The 12,596-nt window shown below is 64.6% G+C and overlaps 1 protein-coding gene across 2 annotated transcripts in view; it reads right to left on the reverse strand.

The window, feature by feature from the left end:
- Positions 1 to 5,548: 5,548 nt before the first annotated feature.
- RNF166 (ring finger protein 166) overlaps positions 5,549 to 12,596 on the reverse strand; it is a 7,225-nt gene continuing 177 nt past the window's right edge. Inside the window, exons 2-6 of one of the 2 annotated variants that reach the window (XM_007468437.1) lie at positions 8,462 to 8,644; positions 7,141 to 7,253; positions 6,626 to 6,740; positions 6,404 to 6,511; positions 5,549 to 5,614 (exon numbers count right to left, since the gene is read on the reverse strand). In XM_007468437.1, the coding sequence (XP_007468499.1) occupies positions 5,549 to 5,614; positions 6,404 to 6,511; positions 6,626 to 6,740; positions 7,141 to 7,253; positions 8,462 to 8,644 (585 nt within the window). The remainder of the gene's footprint in view (positions 5,615 to 6,403; positions 6,512 to 6,625; positions 6,741 to 7,140; positions 7,254 to 8,461; positions 8,645 to 12,596) is intronic. The other variant, XM_007468438.1, reaches the window with a different exon arrangement.

A 12,596-nucleotide genomic window follows, 5' to 3' on the forward strand; every position in this document is an offset into this window, starting at 1 on the left:
GAGCACAGGCAGTAGTTGTGGCGCACGGGCTTAGTTGCTCCGTGGCATGTGGGATCTTCCCGGACCAGGGCTCGAATCCATGTCCCCTGCATTGGCAGGCGGATTCTTAACCTCTGCGCCACCAGGGAAGCCCCTCTTGCTTTTTATGGGTGTGTTTTTGTGCTCTTTTTCTGTGCTTTATATGGCGATGGTGCTCGGCTGTCTGCATAGTGTGTACGTGTGTACCTGTGTCCTTTTGGGTCTGGTAGTTTTGTTTGTTTGTTTCTATACTGCAGGTTCTTATAGTCATCAGTTTTATACACATCAGTGTATACATGTTTTTTTTTTACTAATTGGGTTTCATGGCCCAGTGAGGACGCCCCCTCCCTGTTAGATGCAGCCCGAGGGCCTGCCAGGTGGGAACTGCCTTCCTTCCCTCACAGCACCTGCACGAGGTTGGGTCCGTGATGGAGGCTCAGCAGTGCCTGCTGGACCAGATGGAAAAGCGTCAGGAGCCCCCGTACAGTGCGGCCCGGGCACGCTCCCCGCTGGGGGTCTCTCGAGTATAGACACGTGGGTGAAGGTACAAAGGCCCCATGGTGGGCCAGGCTCTGGGACTCGGAATAGCGCTCAGAGCTGGGCCTTAAAGCTGGCACTCGGCCGTCCCAGGACTCAGGGGCCCCCGCCGCGGTGACAGTGCCCCCGGTGTCACTGTGTGTGCGGCGTGTTTGTTGTGGGAGGGTGGGTGTGGCTGGACATCCTGCATTGGAGCAGCCCCGTTGCTGTCCACGGTCGTGGGCCCAGTACCCCAGCTCCCAGCACGTGGTCACATTGGTGGCCAGTGTGCATTTGGTCATCTCCAGAAGGGGGACTCACAACTGCCTGTTCCCTCTTGGGTCCTGGTTGTTAGAGGTGATTTTGGTTCTTAAATGGGGGTTCAGGGAGGGGACGTTGACCCTTCCCACACAGCTGTGACACACAGTAGAGTCCCAGACGCTGAGCCCGGGAAGGTGATCTGGGGGCTGAGGAGGGATGTATGTGTGTGCATGTGTGTGCAGGATGTACGTGCGTGCGTGTGTGCAGGTCTGTGCCCTGGTGTGCACACGCACACGGGTGTGCACACGCGTCTGTGTGTGCGTGTGAGGTCGCAGGAGCTGTTCCGTGCGGCACAGCGGTCGGGCTTCAGTGGGCGAGCCCGGGGCCTAGAGGGGAGCCCGGGGCCCAGCTCCGAGCTCCACAGCATCCTCTCGGAGCCTCTTCCCCGTGTGCGTGTGGCCCTGGGCCCTCATTCCCAGAAACTTGTTGGAGAGACCGGAGGGTCACGGGCCGTGCAGCTCCCTTCTCCGGGACCGGAAGGGGCCTGATGTCCCCGGAGCTCCCGCCGGCACTTCCAGGTCAGGTCCCGGCCCCTGGCGGCGGGGTGGGAGCAGCACAGACACAGACCACGAACGCTGGGCGCGGAAGCTTTGCTGGCAGGGGTTGATTGTGCACCGCTGGGGACGTGGCCTCAGGCCCACTTGTGTGGTGGCGCCTTTGGGCCCGTCGGTCCCTGCTGCCTTGTGGTGAGTGAGTTCAAGGATCCTTCCTGGGAGCGTGTTTCGCAGGTAGATGTGGGGAGCCCCGGTGTGTGAGAGTCCAGAAGGAGGCGCCGTGGCCTGGCCTGGGCGTCAGCACCGGGGGACCGCCGCCCGACCGCCCGCTGTGTCCCGAGGGTGCGCCCTCCCTGCTGGGCCGCAGGTCTCAGGCCCCGTGGTTGCTTGGGGGTTTGTCAAGTTGCGGCCCTGGGGCCCTCCACTGGTCCGAAGGGCTCAGAACCTCTTTCTCCCCCTGTGGAACGGGGGCAGCAAGCTGGTAGGAGGTGGCCCCACGTCAGAGGGACCCCGAGGCCCCACCCGAGGGGTGAGGGATGGGCTTGGCCCTCTGCGGCAGGTGGGCTCCCCATGCCTCCCTGGACGAGGTAAACGGGGTAGACGCGCGTGTTCGCAGTTTGCTGCCAGGCCCCGGGCACGCTTGTATTTCCTGAAGGTGTGGCTGCTTTGCAACCCCCGTGAGGGACCGGGCCTTTCGGGAGGCCCCTCCGCTGGGGGCTGCATGACCACGCCTGCCCTCTCCGTCCACCCTTCTTTACTCAGCGCCCAGAGCTCAGAGGGGCGTCTCCCGCAAGACCCAGAGGTGACCTGTGGCCAGTCCTCGGGGCCCTGGGGCAGGCGCTCGTGCTCTGGGCACCCAGCCTTCAGGAGTGCTGGCTGCCTGTCCCCCTCCTGATGGCCAAGGTCACAGGTTCCCAGGGACCCGGCGGCGCCGTCCAGGCGGCAGGGTGTGTGCGGACCCCCCAGGCCGTTGTGTGACTGGGGAGGGAAGGGTGTGCGGCCTCCCGTCAGGGACGCCCTGGAGTCGGTCGGGGTCCGGGCCTCCCACCTCCACCTCACTTTTCATCCAGACTCAGAGCGGCGTCCCGCGGGCTTCAGCCTGAGGTGTCCTCGCCGGACACTGCGGTGTCGGCCGCGACCCAGCTCCCACGCAGCCGCATACTGCGCTGGGCCTCGCTCCACTGCTCTGCCCTGGCATCCGTCCTGGACGCCGGGTCACTGAGCGGCCACGTGCCCACGTGCCCCGTGCGTCCTGGGCCCAGGGTGGAAGGGACGAGATCAAGGCCACGTGTGGATGCTGCCCTGTGGCTCTTGGCCTCCGTGGCCTCTGGGGGTGCCTGGAGGGGGCTGAGCTTGGCAGGCGTCCTCGGGCGGGGGAAGGGACTAGCCACCAGCCTGTGCTGGTGTCCAGCAACTTTAAGACGCTCCTGGCTCCGCCCCTCCGGGGGCCCCACTGTGGCCAGGAGCCCTCGGTGATGTGGTGACGTGGTGGGTGCTGAGGCCTCCACGGGGTGAGACGTGGGGACAGTCGCCAGGCGTCACCTCCTCGAGGGCACCGGTGAGGTCAGGACCTGCCGAGACAGCCCTCAAGCTGCCCCCAGGGCTCCGTGGGCGCCGAGGGTCGTGACGGGCGTGTGAGAGTAGCACCGTCCTCCCCCAGGCGGTGGGCGGGCAGCGGACAGGCTTGGCTGGTGTCCAGGTGGTGGACGGACAGCTGGTGCCGGCTGCGAGCTGAGGGCTGGAGGGTTAGCTGGGGATTGGATATGGGCCCGAGTGACAGCCCAGAATCACAGCCGCTGCACGTCCCAGATGGGATGTGCTGGCAGCGCTGGGGGAAGAAACAACATGTCCGGGACGAGGGGAGGGCAGCCGGGTACGGGGGAGGGTCATGGGGCAGTGAGGTGCCGAGCTGCGGGTGGGGCAAAGGAGACGGGGCAGCGGCTGCACCTGGCATCTGGAGCCTGGCTGTCCCAGCGCTGCCACCACTGGCTCCAGGCCCCAGGGCACTGGCCAAGGCCACCCTGAAGCTCCCCTGGGTGCTGACGGGCCCTCATCCTCTCCCTGCTCGGTGAGGCCTGGGGGTGTGGCCTTGAGTTTGCACTCGGGGGCCGTGTGCCTGGCAGGCTGGTCGGCAGGGCAGGGCAGGGGAGGAGGTGCACCTCCCTGGTGGCTGAGGTCCCAGCTCCCCCATCGTCCTGCAGGAGGGGGACTTCAGCCACATCCTTCCTTTCCCATTAGCCCTGAGGGAGGCTGAGGCTGGGCCCGGGTGGCCCCCCAGGGACCATGTCACGGGCCTCCTTCTGGAAGGCGGCAGAGAGGACAGGCTGGCAGGTGGCATCCTCCGCCGGTGGGGTCAAAGAGTGGTCAGAGGGGAGGGGAGGCCAGTGGCTCCTACGAAGGGTTCTAAAGGAGGTAACGCACCCCAGGTCACAGCTCTTCTCTCGTGGAGACTCTGGTTTGCCCGGCCCTGCCACGGTCGAGCTCAGGAGACCCACCTTCTCCATAGAGGAAGGGTCTGCAACACTGCGTGGGGGGGCAGACGAGACAGGCACCTGGCCTTACTCTGATGACCAGCCACCTGGGCACAGCCCAGCAGGTGATTCTTGTCAGCTTTTAAAGGCCTGTGGCGACTGGGAATAGCAGGGGCCCGTGGCACTGATGGTGGCTCGAGACCACCATCCCTGGGTGGATGTTTCAGAGGGCCAGGTGCCGGCCCGGGGGCTGAGGGCACACGCTGGGGCACCAGGCAGGCTGCCCGGGGAGGCAGAGGCACGCCTCGAGCCAGCAGTGGGGAGAGCGGCTGCAGCACGGGGACCGGGGTGGGGCTAGTGGGGCTTCACTCCGGTGGCATCCCAAGGGCCACCTGTAGGCCACCACGGCCACCTCTGGGCCCCAACACCAGCCCCATTCAGACCACCCCGGCCGGAGAAGCTCAGGACGGTGCCCAGCCTGCCGGCCTCAGGTGGACACCGTCCCAGGACGAGGAGGTGAGCGCCGCTGCCCAGCAAACCTTGGCCTGGGCTTGTCGCAGGGAGAGGTGGCCAGGCCGGCAAGTGAGGGCACAGGTCGAGGGGAACAGGGTCCGGGGGGCGGGCAGGACCAGCAGGGGCCGCAGCCCAGCTCATCCCAGACGCGGAAACGGCCTCCGCGGGGCCCCGAGGCCAGCTGCTCTCTGAGCCGGAGCTGCCTGGGGACGGACCCGTGCCCGCGGACCTCGAGCGGAGGACGGTCCGGTGGCCGCGCTCCGGCCCTCTGCCTTTAGTATTCACTGAAGGAGACGCACCAGCCAGGTCGCTGGAGATGCTTTGAGACGTTTTACTTAAATTTTTTTTTAAAGACAGCAATAATTTATGCCACGAGCCAAATGAGGGTGCCGATGAGCGTCTCGTGAACTGCCTGGTCACTGCGCTGGCCCCGCGCTCTGCCACTGCCGGGGCGGCCCTGCCGGGGGCACGAGGTGGTCGGCTTTGGACCAGGGACAGCAGGGCCGAGGCCAAGACCCAGGCAGGAGGCCAGGAGCAGACACAGCGCCACTGCAAGTGGCCGGGCGTTGCGATTTCTTCCCGTGATTATCCCAGTGACCCTGGGGAACGGCGAGGTGACCTGGGGACGTGGCCACCTCGGTCCCCGCACACAGCGACTGCGCCGTCTCTCCTCCCCCTACCAATCCCACAACCGTTCGTTTTTTTTTTTTTTTTTAAAAAATATAATTTTTTAAATGTTCCATAAAAATACTATTATTCCTAGTCAAACACAGATATTGCAATATGAAGGGTAACTGCTCTGTCTTTGCTCTAGAAAACGTGAAAAGGTCATCACGCCGGATAATATAGAAAAGTGTGGAACCTCTAGGTATCGCAAAAGCCAGTACCGAGCACGCGAGGGGGAAGCGTTGCCAGGTGCTGGGCCGGAGCCCCCTCCGTGCTTCCCTGCTCAGTGCTGGGGCCTGTGCACGCGGCAGGGCCTGAAGGGTCCTCTCTGCAGGGAGGAAATCATGGCTTTGAGACACAGTGGCCACATTCCATCCCAGTGGCCGGCCCCCCAAGGCCACCTGCGCAGCCCGATGGGGTCGCGGCCTCTCCTCCTGCAGCAGTGAGGCTCCACCTGGCCCTCCAGGCGCCTTCCCAGGCAGGCCTGGGCCGCAGGAGCTGGCGGGGCGTGTCCCTTGAGGCGGGAGGCCTGGGCCAGTGGCCGCGCCTTCAGTTCTCGGAGAGAGACAGGGCCAGGGCGGCCTGGAAGGCGGCCTCCTCGTCGATGCTGTAGTCCTGGAAGACAGAGAGTGCAGCTGGGCCGGGGACGCCAGGGCCTCCCAGGGCGACCCCCCCGCCCTGGTCCCGTCACCTCAAACGGACCGGCTCTGCCGCGTCCAGCCTCCCCGCCCCCCTTCGGCCCCGCACGGTCATGGGGTCCCGGTCGCTGTGTGGCGACTGTGCTGCGGGGATGGTCTGGCTGCCCGGAGGCCACCGCGCCCAGTGACTGAGGGCTGGGCGGACTGCGTGGGCTGGACGCCCGGAATCGGAGCTGTCCTTTCCCCTCAGACTCAAGAACGGGGCTTGAGATGAGCAGAGAAGCAAGGGATCCCCGTGGCATCCACCCATCGGGACCAGGCGCAGGCGGAGGGAGCAGAGGGGTCGACTTCACAGGGTCTGGTGCCTGGAGGCTGGCGGGGGACGAGAATAGCAGGGCTGGGGGCGCAGGGGAGGGAAGGGCCTGCAGGAGGGTCTGCAGGTGGGGACCGCAGGTGGGAGAGGGAGAGGAAGAGCCGGAGGTTTTCCCGGCGACAGAAGTCCCCGCGGGAAGGGCCTGTCCCCCGTGGAGGGGTCTGTGTGCCGAGGCCCCGGTGCAGAGCTGGGGAGATGGTGGCCCTGCGACGGCGCCTCCCCGAGAGGAGGCCCCGCGTGAGGAGAGCTCGCTGGCCCGGCGGTGAGGGACCCGCAGGACAGGGGGCCGCTGTGGGCCCGGTCTGCACAGCCCCAGAGCCCCCGGGCCTCTAGTGGCCACGTGGACCTACCCGGCACCGTGGGAGGGGGAGGGGGGAGGGGGAGGGCACCCACCACGAAGGTGTCGTAGGAGAACTTGTGCCGGTGGAGCAGGTGCTGCAGGAAGTTGGCGCTCTTGTAGCTCGGGTCGCCCCAGGGCATGGCCGAGCAGATGGGACACACCTGGGACAGAGCAGGCCGGTGAGCCTCCAGGGCCCGGGAGGGCCGGGCGAGCGGGGCCGGGCGGGCGTGCGGGCGGGCGTGCGGGCGGGCGTGCGTGCGGGCGTGCGGGCTCACCACGCGGCTGGGGTCGCTGCGGTGGCTGTCCACGCAGTGCTTTACCAACTCCTGCTGGTCCAGGTTGCGGGCACCACAGTAAGGGCAGGCGAAGGTGGACCTGTTGGGGACGGCGCTGGGGCGAGGGTGGGGTTGAGTGGCACTGCCCACCTTCCTACAGCCCAGCCGGCTCGCCCTCCCCCGCCCTGTGGGCCGTAGCTGCCGCGGGGCCCTGCCCCCATCTGCACATCCCACCGCGACCTCCCGCCGCCTAACCCCGGGGCCCCTGCTTCCGACGCGGCTGCCCACCCTGAGAGGAGGCGTCTGTCCAGCCCCAGCCTGTCTGGGGACCGTGCGTCCCTGCTGGGAGGTGAGCCGTGGGGGCCTGGCTTGGGCCCTCCTGGGGTCCCCTACCCGCAGGGGGCGAGGCCCTCCCCCGGCAGCCCTCCCACCTCCTCAGCGTGGGGCCCCACTGCCCACCCCGCGAGGTAGGCCCAGAGCTGCCCCACGGAGGGGGCCCTGGCAAAGCGGCCCACCTGGGGATGGGCTGGGACGTGGGCACCACAGGGACGAACTTGGGACAGTTGGCCATCTGCTCCTGGACCTTCACGCAGGAGGCAACGTGCGCCCTCATCTTGGCCAGTGTCACCTGGGGCGGAGAGGAGGGGAGGGGCCGGGCAGCGGGGCTGGGCCTCTGGTTCCCGGTGCCCCGGCCCGGCAGCGCTGCGGAAGTGGGGCCCAGAGGCCGAGGGAGGGAGACACAGACTCAGGACCCCGAGGCTGCAGACCCGCACCCAGAAGCAGGCGCTCACGGCTCCACGATGGGGCCATGCGGGGGCAGTAGGCCTTCGGTCCCTGGGGAGCTGCAGGCGAGGGGTGGCCCACAAGGGGACAGGGAGGGTGTCTCTTCGGGAAAAAATATCCCTTGTAACGGGAGCCAGCAGGCAAAATTCTGGACAGTCGAACGTCCAGCGAACTCTTTACAAAGAGGTAGGAAATGGAACAGGATACAACCTTCTCGGCTGCCCAAGTGGCCGTCCTGGCCGAAGGCGGGAAGCGGCTCAGCACAGGGCAGGGGAGGGGTGCCAGCGCAGATAGCAGGCAGGACGACCCGGGGGAGGACGCCTGGCAGCCCTCCCGGTGGCAGTGGCGCACACAGGAACCCAGTTCCCAGAACCGTGGAGGCCGAAAGGGAGCAGGCGGGGCAGCTCCGCCACGAGGGGCCCTCCTGACGCCTGCCCGGCCCCCGGCTCTGCCCAGGGCTGGGACACTGAGCAAGCCTGCCCCCTGGGCCCGCACGAGGCCAAGGGTGGGGGCCGCCTCGCACAAGAGCCAACAGCCTGCTCCGCTCTCATGCCGGGAGGAAGGGGCACGTGCGCCTGCAGGAGGCCGCGGCAGCCCCTCACAGTGAGCTCACGGTGGCCCCTGGACAGTCTGACCTTCGACCTTGAGGACAAAACAACAGGGCTGCTGCCTACTGTGATAACTCAGAAGAACTCGTTACCCCGAGCAATGGCAAAATCTGAAAACCTAAGTTCAAACTCCGTTCCCGGGCTGGGTCCCCCACAAAGTGGTGTGCCCGCCTGAGCGGGCAGCGGGTGCTGGGACAGGGTGGGCGGGCTGGGCCCCATTGCAGTCGCCGCCTGCAGTGCGAGGGCCACTGGGGTGTCGAGGCTGCATCAGGGTGGGCTCAGCTCAGCCTGTGTCCCTGCGCCAGCCACAGCCCAGAGCCCAGGCCACGTGCAGGGCCCGCAGGAAGCGAGTGGAGTGGTGGGCTGCCCAACAGGGAAGGGAGGTGGCCCGTGCCCAGCTCCCCCGCGAGCCCATCGGAGCGCCCGGGCCAGGAGGCTGCGGTACCTTCTTGCTGCAGCCCCGGCAGGGTGCCTTGTAGGACGAAAGCTGCTTCTCTACGTGGGCGGCCTTGTCCACTTTCTTGGGGTCGAAGGGCAGGCGGCACAGTGGGCACAGGGGGGATGGCACCTGCAGACACGGCTGGAGGCACTCCCCACAGAACCTGCAGGGCAGACATGGGCCTGAGGGCTGTGCTCCCCTCCATCAGCAGTAGCTTCTGGGCCAGGGTCCTATGGGTTGAATGGGCACCGTCTGTCCAGAAGATGACCCAGGTCACTGCCCAGCTGTGGGCTTCTGGGACACTCCTGCCGATCCTGCGATGAGGGCTGAGCTGCAGCTGTGACCCCCGCCCCCCCAGGTCCCATGCTGGCCCCGCAGCCCTGGTCCCAGCAAGAGCTCTGGCTGCAGGAGGCCCAGGGCTCAACCTGTCCGTCTCACTGCCAAGCGGTGATGATGCCACCTCAGGGGACTCCAGGACATCATGGGGGACCCTGGAGACCCTCTACCCACGAAACTCTGGGGAGTAAAATCACTAACAGTGGTGAGAGGAAACCGCAGGGCCCCAGGGCCCAGGACTCACTGGATGGAGCAGGGCCAAAGCTGGCCAGGGAGTGTCACCAGCCTTGGGACAGTGCCCTCTCCCCAGGCAAGAAGGGCTCTGGCTCAGCCTGAGCAGAGGCGTAGTGGCAGAAAGGCTGTGCCCCTCTCGGCCTTGAGCTCTCGGCCATGTCTGTGGAGACGCCACGTCGTGAGGTATGAGTCCTGGCACCCCGTGTGTGCTCGGCCCCGGCAGCTGGTGTTTACAAACACCCCCAGTGCCACAGAAGAATGTGCACTGCCCGGTGGGCAGGGGGTCGAACACTCTCAGTGGGGGCGTGAAAGGCCAGGAGCCTGACTGCAGGGCCAGCTCGGTCCACCTTTGCAGGAAGCGCCAAGGGGGCCGCTTAGCAGACGGGAGCCGTGGAGTGGAGGCTCCACGGCCCAGAAGAGCAAGCGCTCGGCCCCACGAGAAAGGCGGCAGCTTGGCGGCCTGCAAGAAACCCACGAGGTGTCGGGGTGTGCACCGCTCTGCGTGCGTCTAGCAGTCTGGGCCTGCAGGACGTGAAGACGTTCCCTGAGCACATAGGTGGCTCACTTGAGCTCAGGGGTCCCTGTTCTTTTGCCTCAGACTTTCACCTCGTTTTAGGAAGAGGCAGCCGCAGGTGATCCCAAGGCCCTCCTCCTACACGCTGGCTTCCGTACAGCCACCACTGGGTCATCACCATGGGTGTCACTGTTTGCACACAAGAAAGGCCAGGCTGGGCCTGAGGCCCATCAGAAAGTGCAGGGTTCCTGACACCCTGTTCCTGCGCAGCACCTGTCGAGGGCCCACCAGGCACTACCAGCGGCGCCCGCCCCATAGCGCTCCAGCAAGTCCTCCAGGGCCGTCCCTCTCACTGGTCTTAGGAGCCAACTGGCCTAACAGCCGGGGCAGGCCTCTCGTGCCACCCTGTCACTGGAAGAAAGTGCCGGCTCCATGGTCACCACGGGGAGGCCGGGGGAAAATCCGCACAGGAGCGCTCACGGCAGCACCGGTCACAAGAGCTGTGGAGACAGCCCAGTGTCCACTGATGGGTGAGGGACACAGAGAAGGTGGCCGATCCTTACGATGGGATACCCCTCAGCCCGAAGGGAGCGTGGCACAGCTGGATGCTGGCGCTCAGAGGACCCCGAAGACGTGCTCCGTGAAATAAGCTGCCCATTCAGGACAGAGGTACAGAGGCTGGAGGCAGCCCCAGCAGAACCAAACACTGGCCCTCAGGGAGACCTCATCAGAGGGTCAGAAACAGCTGGACAGGGCTTCCCTGGTGGCACCGTGGTTAAGAATCACCTGCCAATGCCGGGGATGTGGGTTCGAGCCCTGGTCCGGGAAGATGCTGCAGAGCAACTACGCCTGTGTGCCACAACTACTGAGCCCGCGTGCCACAACTACTGAGCCTGCACTTCTCGAGCCCGCGAGCCACAACTACTGAGCCCACATGCCACAACTACTGAAGCCCACATGCCTAGAGCCCGTGCTCCGCAACAAGAGAAGCCACCTCAATGAGAAGCCCGCGCACCGTGACGAGGAGTAGCCCCTGCTCACTACAACTAGAGAAAGCCCGCGCGCAGCAACAGAGACCCAACGCAGCCAAAAATGAATAAAATAAATAAATTTTTTTTTAAAAAAAAGAGGAAGCCATACAAGGCTGAATTCCTTTATAAAAACAAAAAAAGAAACAGCCGGGCAGCTTCTGGTTCCGGATGTGGCTTACCGCCCAGGCCGTCCTCTGAGTATGACAGATCACTGGCTCTGTCTGGGGCCCCTGGGGACTTCACGGGAGCGCTTCCACACTCTCCACCGAGGCACCTCCTGCCTCTGGGTTCCTGCTCAAAAGCCCTCCCTACGACCTGTCCCCTTCTGTCTCGTGTGGAGCATGAGTCCCGGCCCCTGGCAGGGCTGCTGTCACCTCCAGAAAACCTTTTTTGTGGAAGGAGACTGCTACAGTTAGGGAGCTGGGGCTGGGGGCAAGGGGTGGATAACCAGACCACCGACAAACTTTTTAGAAGGAGAGATGTGAGTCTTCAAATCTTTCACGTTCATTTGCACACATGCCTTCAAAACACCGGAAAAGAAACTTATGGAAAGTAAGAGGCAGAGATGGAACGGCCAGGAGGTTTGTCTACACCAGCAGGCAGAGCCAGGGAGAAAGTCTTTTTAAGGCAGAAGCTGAAGAAGAGGCTCTTGCAGGACCAGCCTCAGAAACGGGAGACAAGGGGGCACATTCTGCCAAGAAGGGTGCGGGGAAGTGGGGTTTATAGAGGAATGCGCTCGCACAACGGTTTGTGTCTTTCTGTGCTCTGAAAACCACCTTTTAAGAAAAGACTTATTTGGAAAAATAGAAAACAGATTCGTGCTGACCAGAGGCCCGAAACACCACAGCCCAGGGCTGGGTGAGTGTCGATACAACCCGAAGCCCGGGAAGGGCTTTTTCTAAAGTCGGGCCTGGGACAAACGCTACAGCTCTCCCAGTGATGGGCTGGAAGGAGCTGAACACACTTGGCAACACCCACTGCTGTGTGCTGACGCCAAAACGCCACACACAGCATGAAAAAGTGAGGCACGGCGCCTTCAGGACAAATCAGCCGTGCTCTCCCAGTGTGGGCAGGTAGGTCGCTGTGCTTCCTGCGTGTGTGTGTGTGTGTGTGTGTGTGTGTGTGTGTGTGTAGGCTTGCTGGCTCCTGACACGGTTCCTGCCACCTCCCTGGGTGAGATGAGCAGCACACACACCCAGCGGCTGCAACTCCCTCTTTGTATCGGGAACCTTCCAGGTCATCTGCCTTTGTTTGCAAAACGTTCCTACACCGAGCCTGGGTGAATCTCAGCCCCACCTCCTCAGCAACTCGGCTGGCAGCCAAGCCCTCCTGCCCCCTCTCCCCACCCTGCTAATTTCACTCAAGGCTGTATTATTCAGCCACTCCAGAGAGTTGGAGAGCCGACACCCTGATCTCAGCCCCCTCCCAAACAGGCGGGCAGCTCCCAGAAGCCCTGAGTGCAGCACTTGGCTGGGAGGAGAGCCACACTCTCTGGTTTCTGTTCCTGAAACTACCCGGCCCTGACACAGCCGGAAACCCTAGCAAGATGTGTGGCATCTGGTCCCCCGAGGGCCAGCCTGCCTGGTTGCTCAGTGATCGATGTGACCCAAGTTCTCCAACAGAACAAAACAGCACCAGACTCCAAACAAGCCCCTGCCCAAACTTCAGGGAACTTCTCTCTTCTGCAGTCAAGACAAGCAGATAGCGGGTGCAAAAAAGAGTTGACGGCAAAAGGCACAAGGCATTTATTTACAACTGCCCACCCCAGTCTCCACGGGACCGGATGGAAGGCGACCGGGGCAGAGGTCGTGCCCGCTGCCCTGTGAGTCCCCGGGGAGGCTCATCCTTGCCGTCAGAGGCCCCGGGCACTGCCCGTTGGAGACCGGGCAGGGCTGCAGGTCGGTCCTGTCTGCCGACGGGGTGATCGGATCGAGAGCCCGCGGCGGGCGGACGGGCGGGCAGGAGGCTGGGCTGAGGCGGATGGACGCGCCCAGAGGGCAGAAACGGCCCTGCGCGGGGAGACCCG

Source organism: Lipotes vexillifer, unplaced genomic scaffold (assembly GCF_000442215.2).
Source record: "Lipotes vexillifer unplaced genomic scaffold, Lipotes_vexillifer_v1.1 scaffold23, whole genome shotgun sequence".
NCBI classification, from domain to species: Eukaryota; Metazoa; Chordata; class Mammalia; order Artiodactyla; family Lipotidae; genus Lipotes; species Lipotes vexillifer.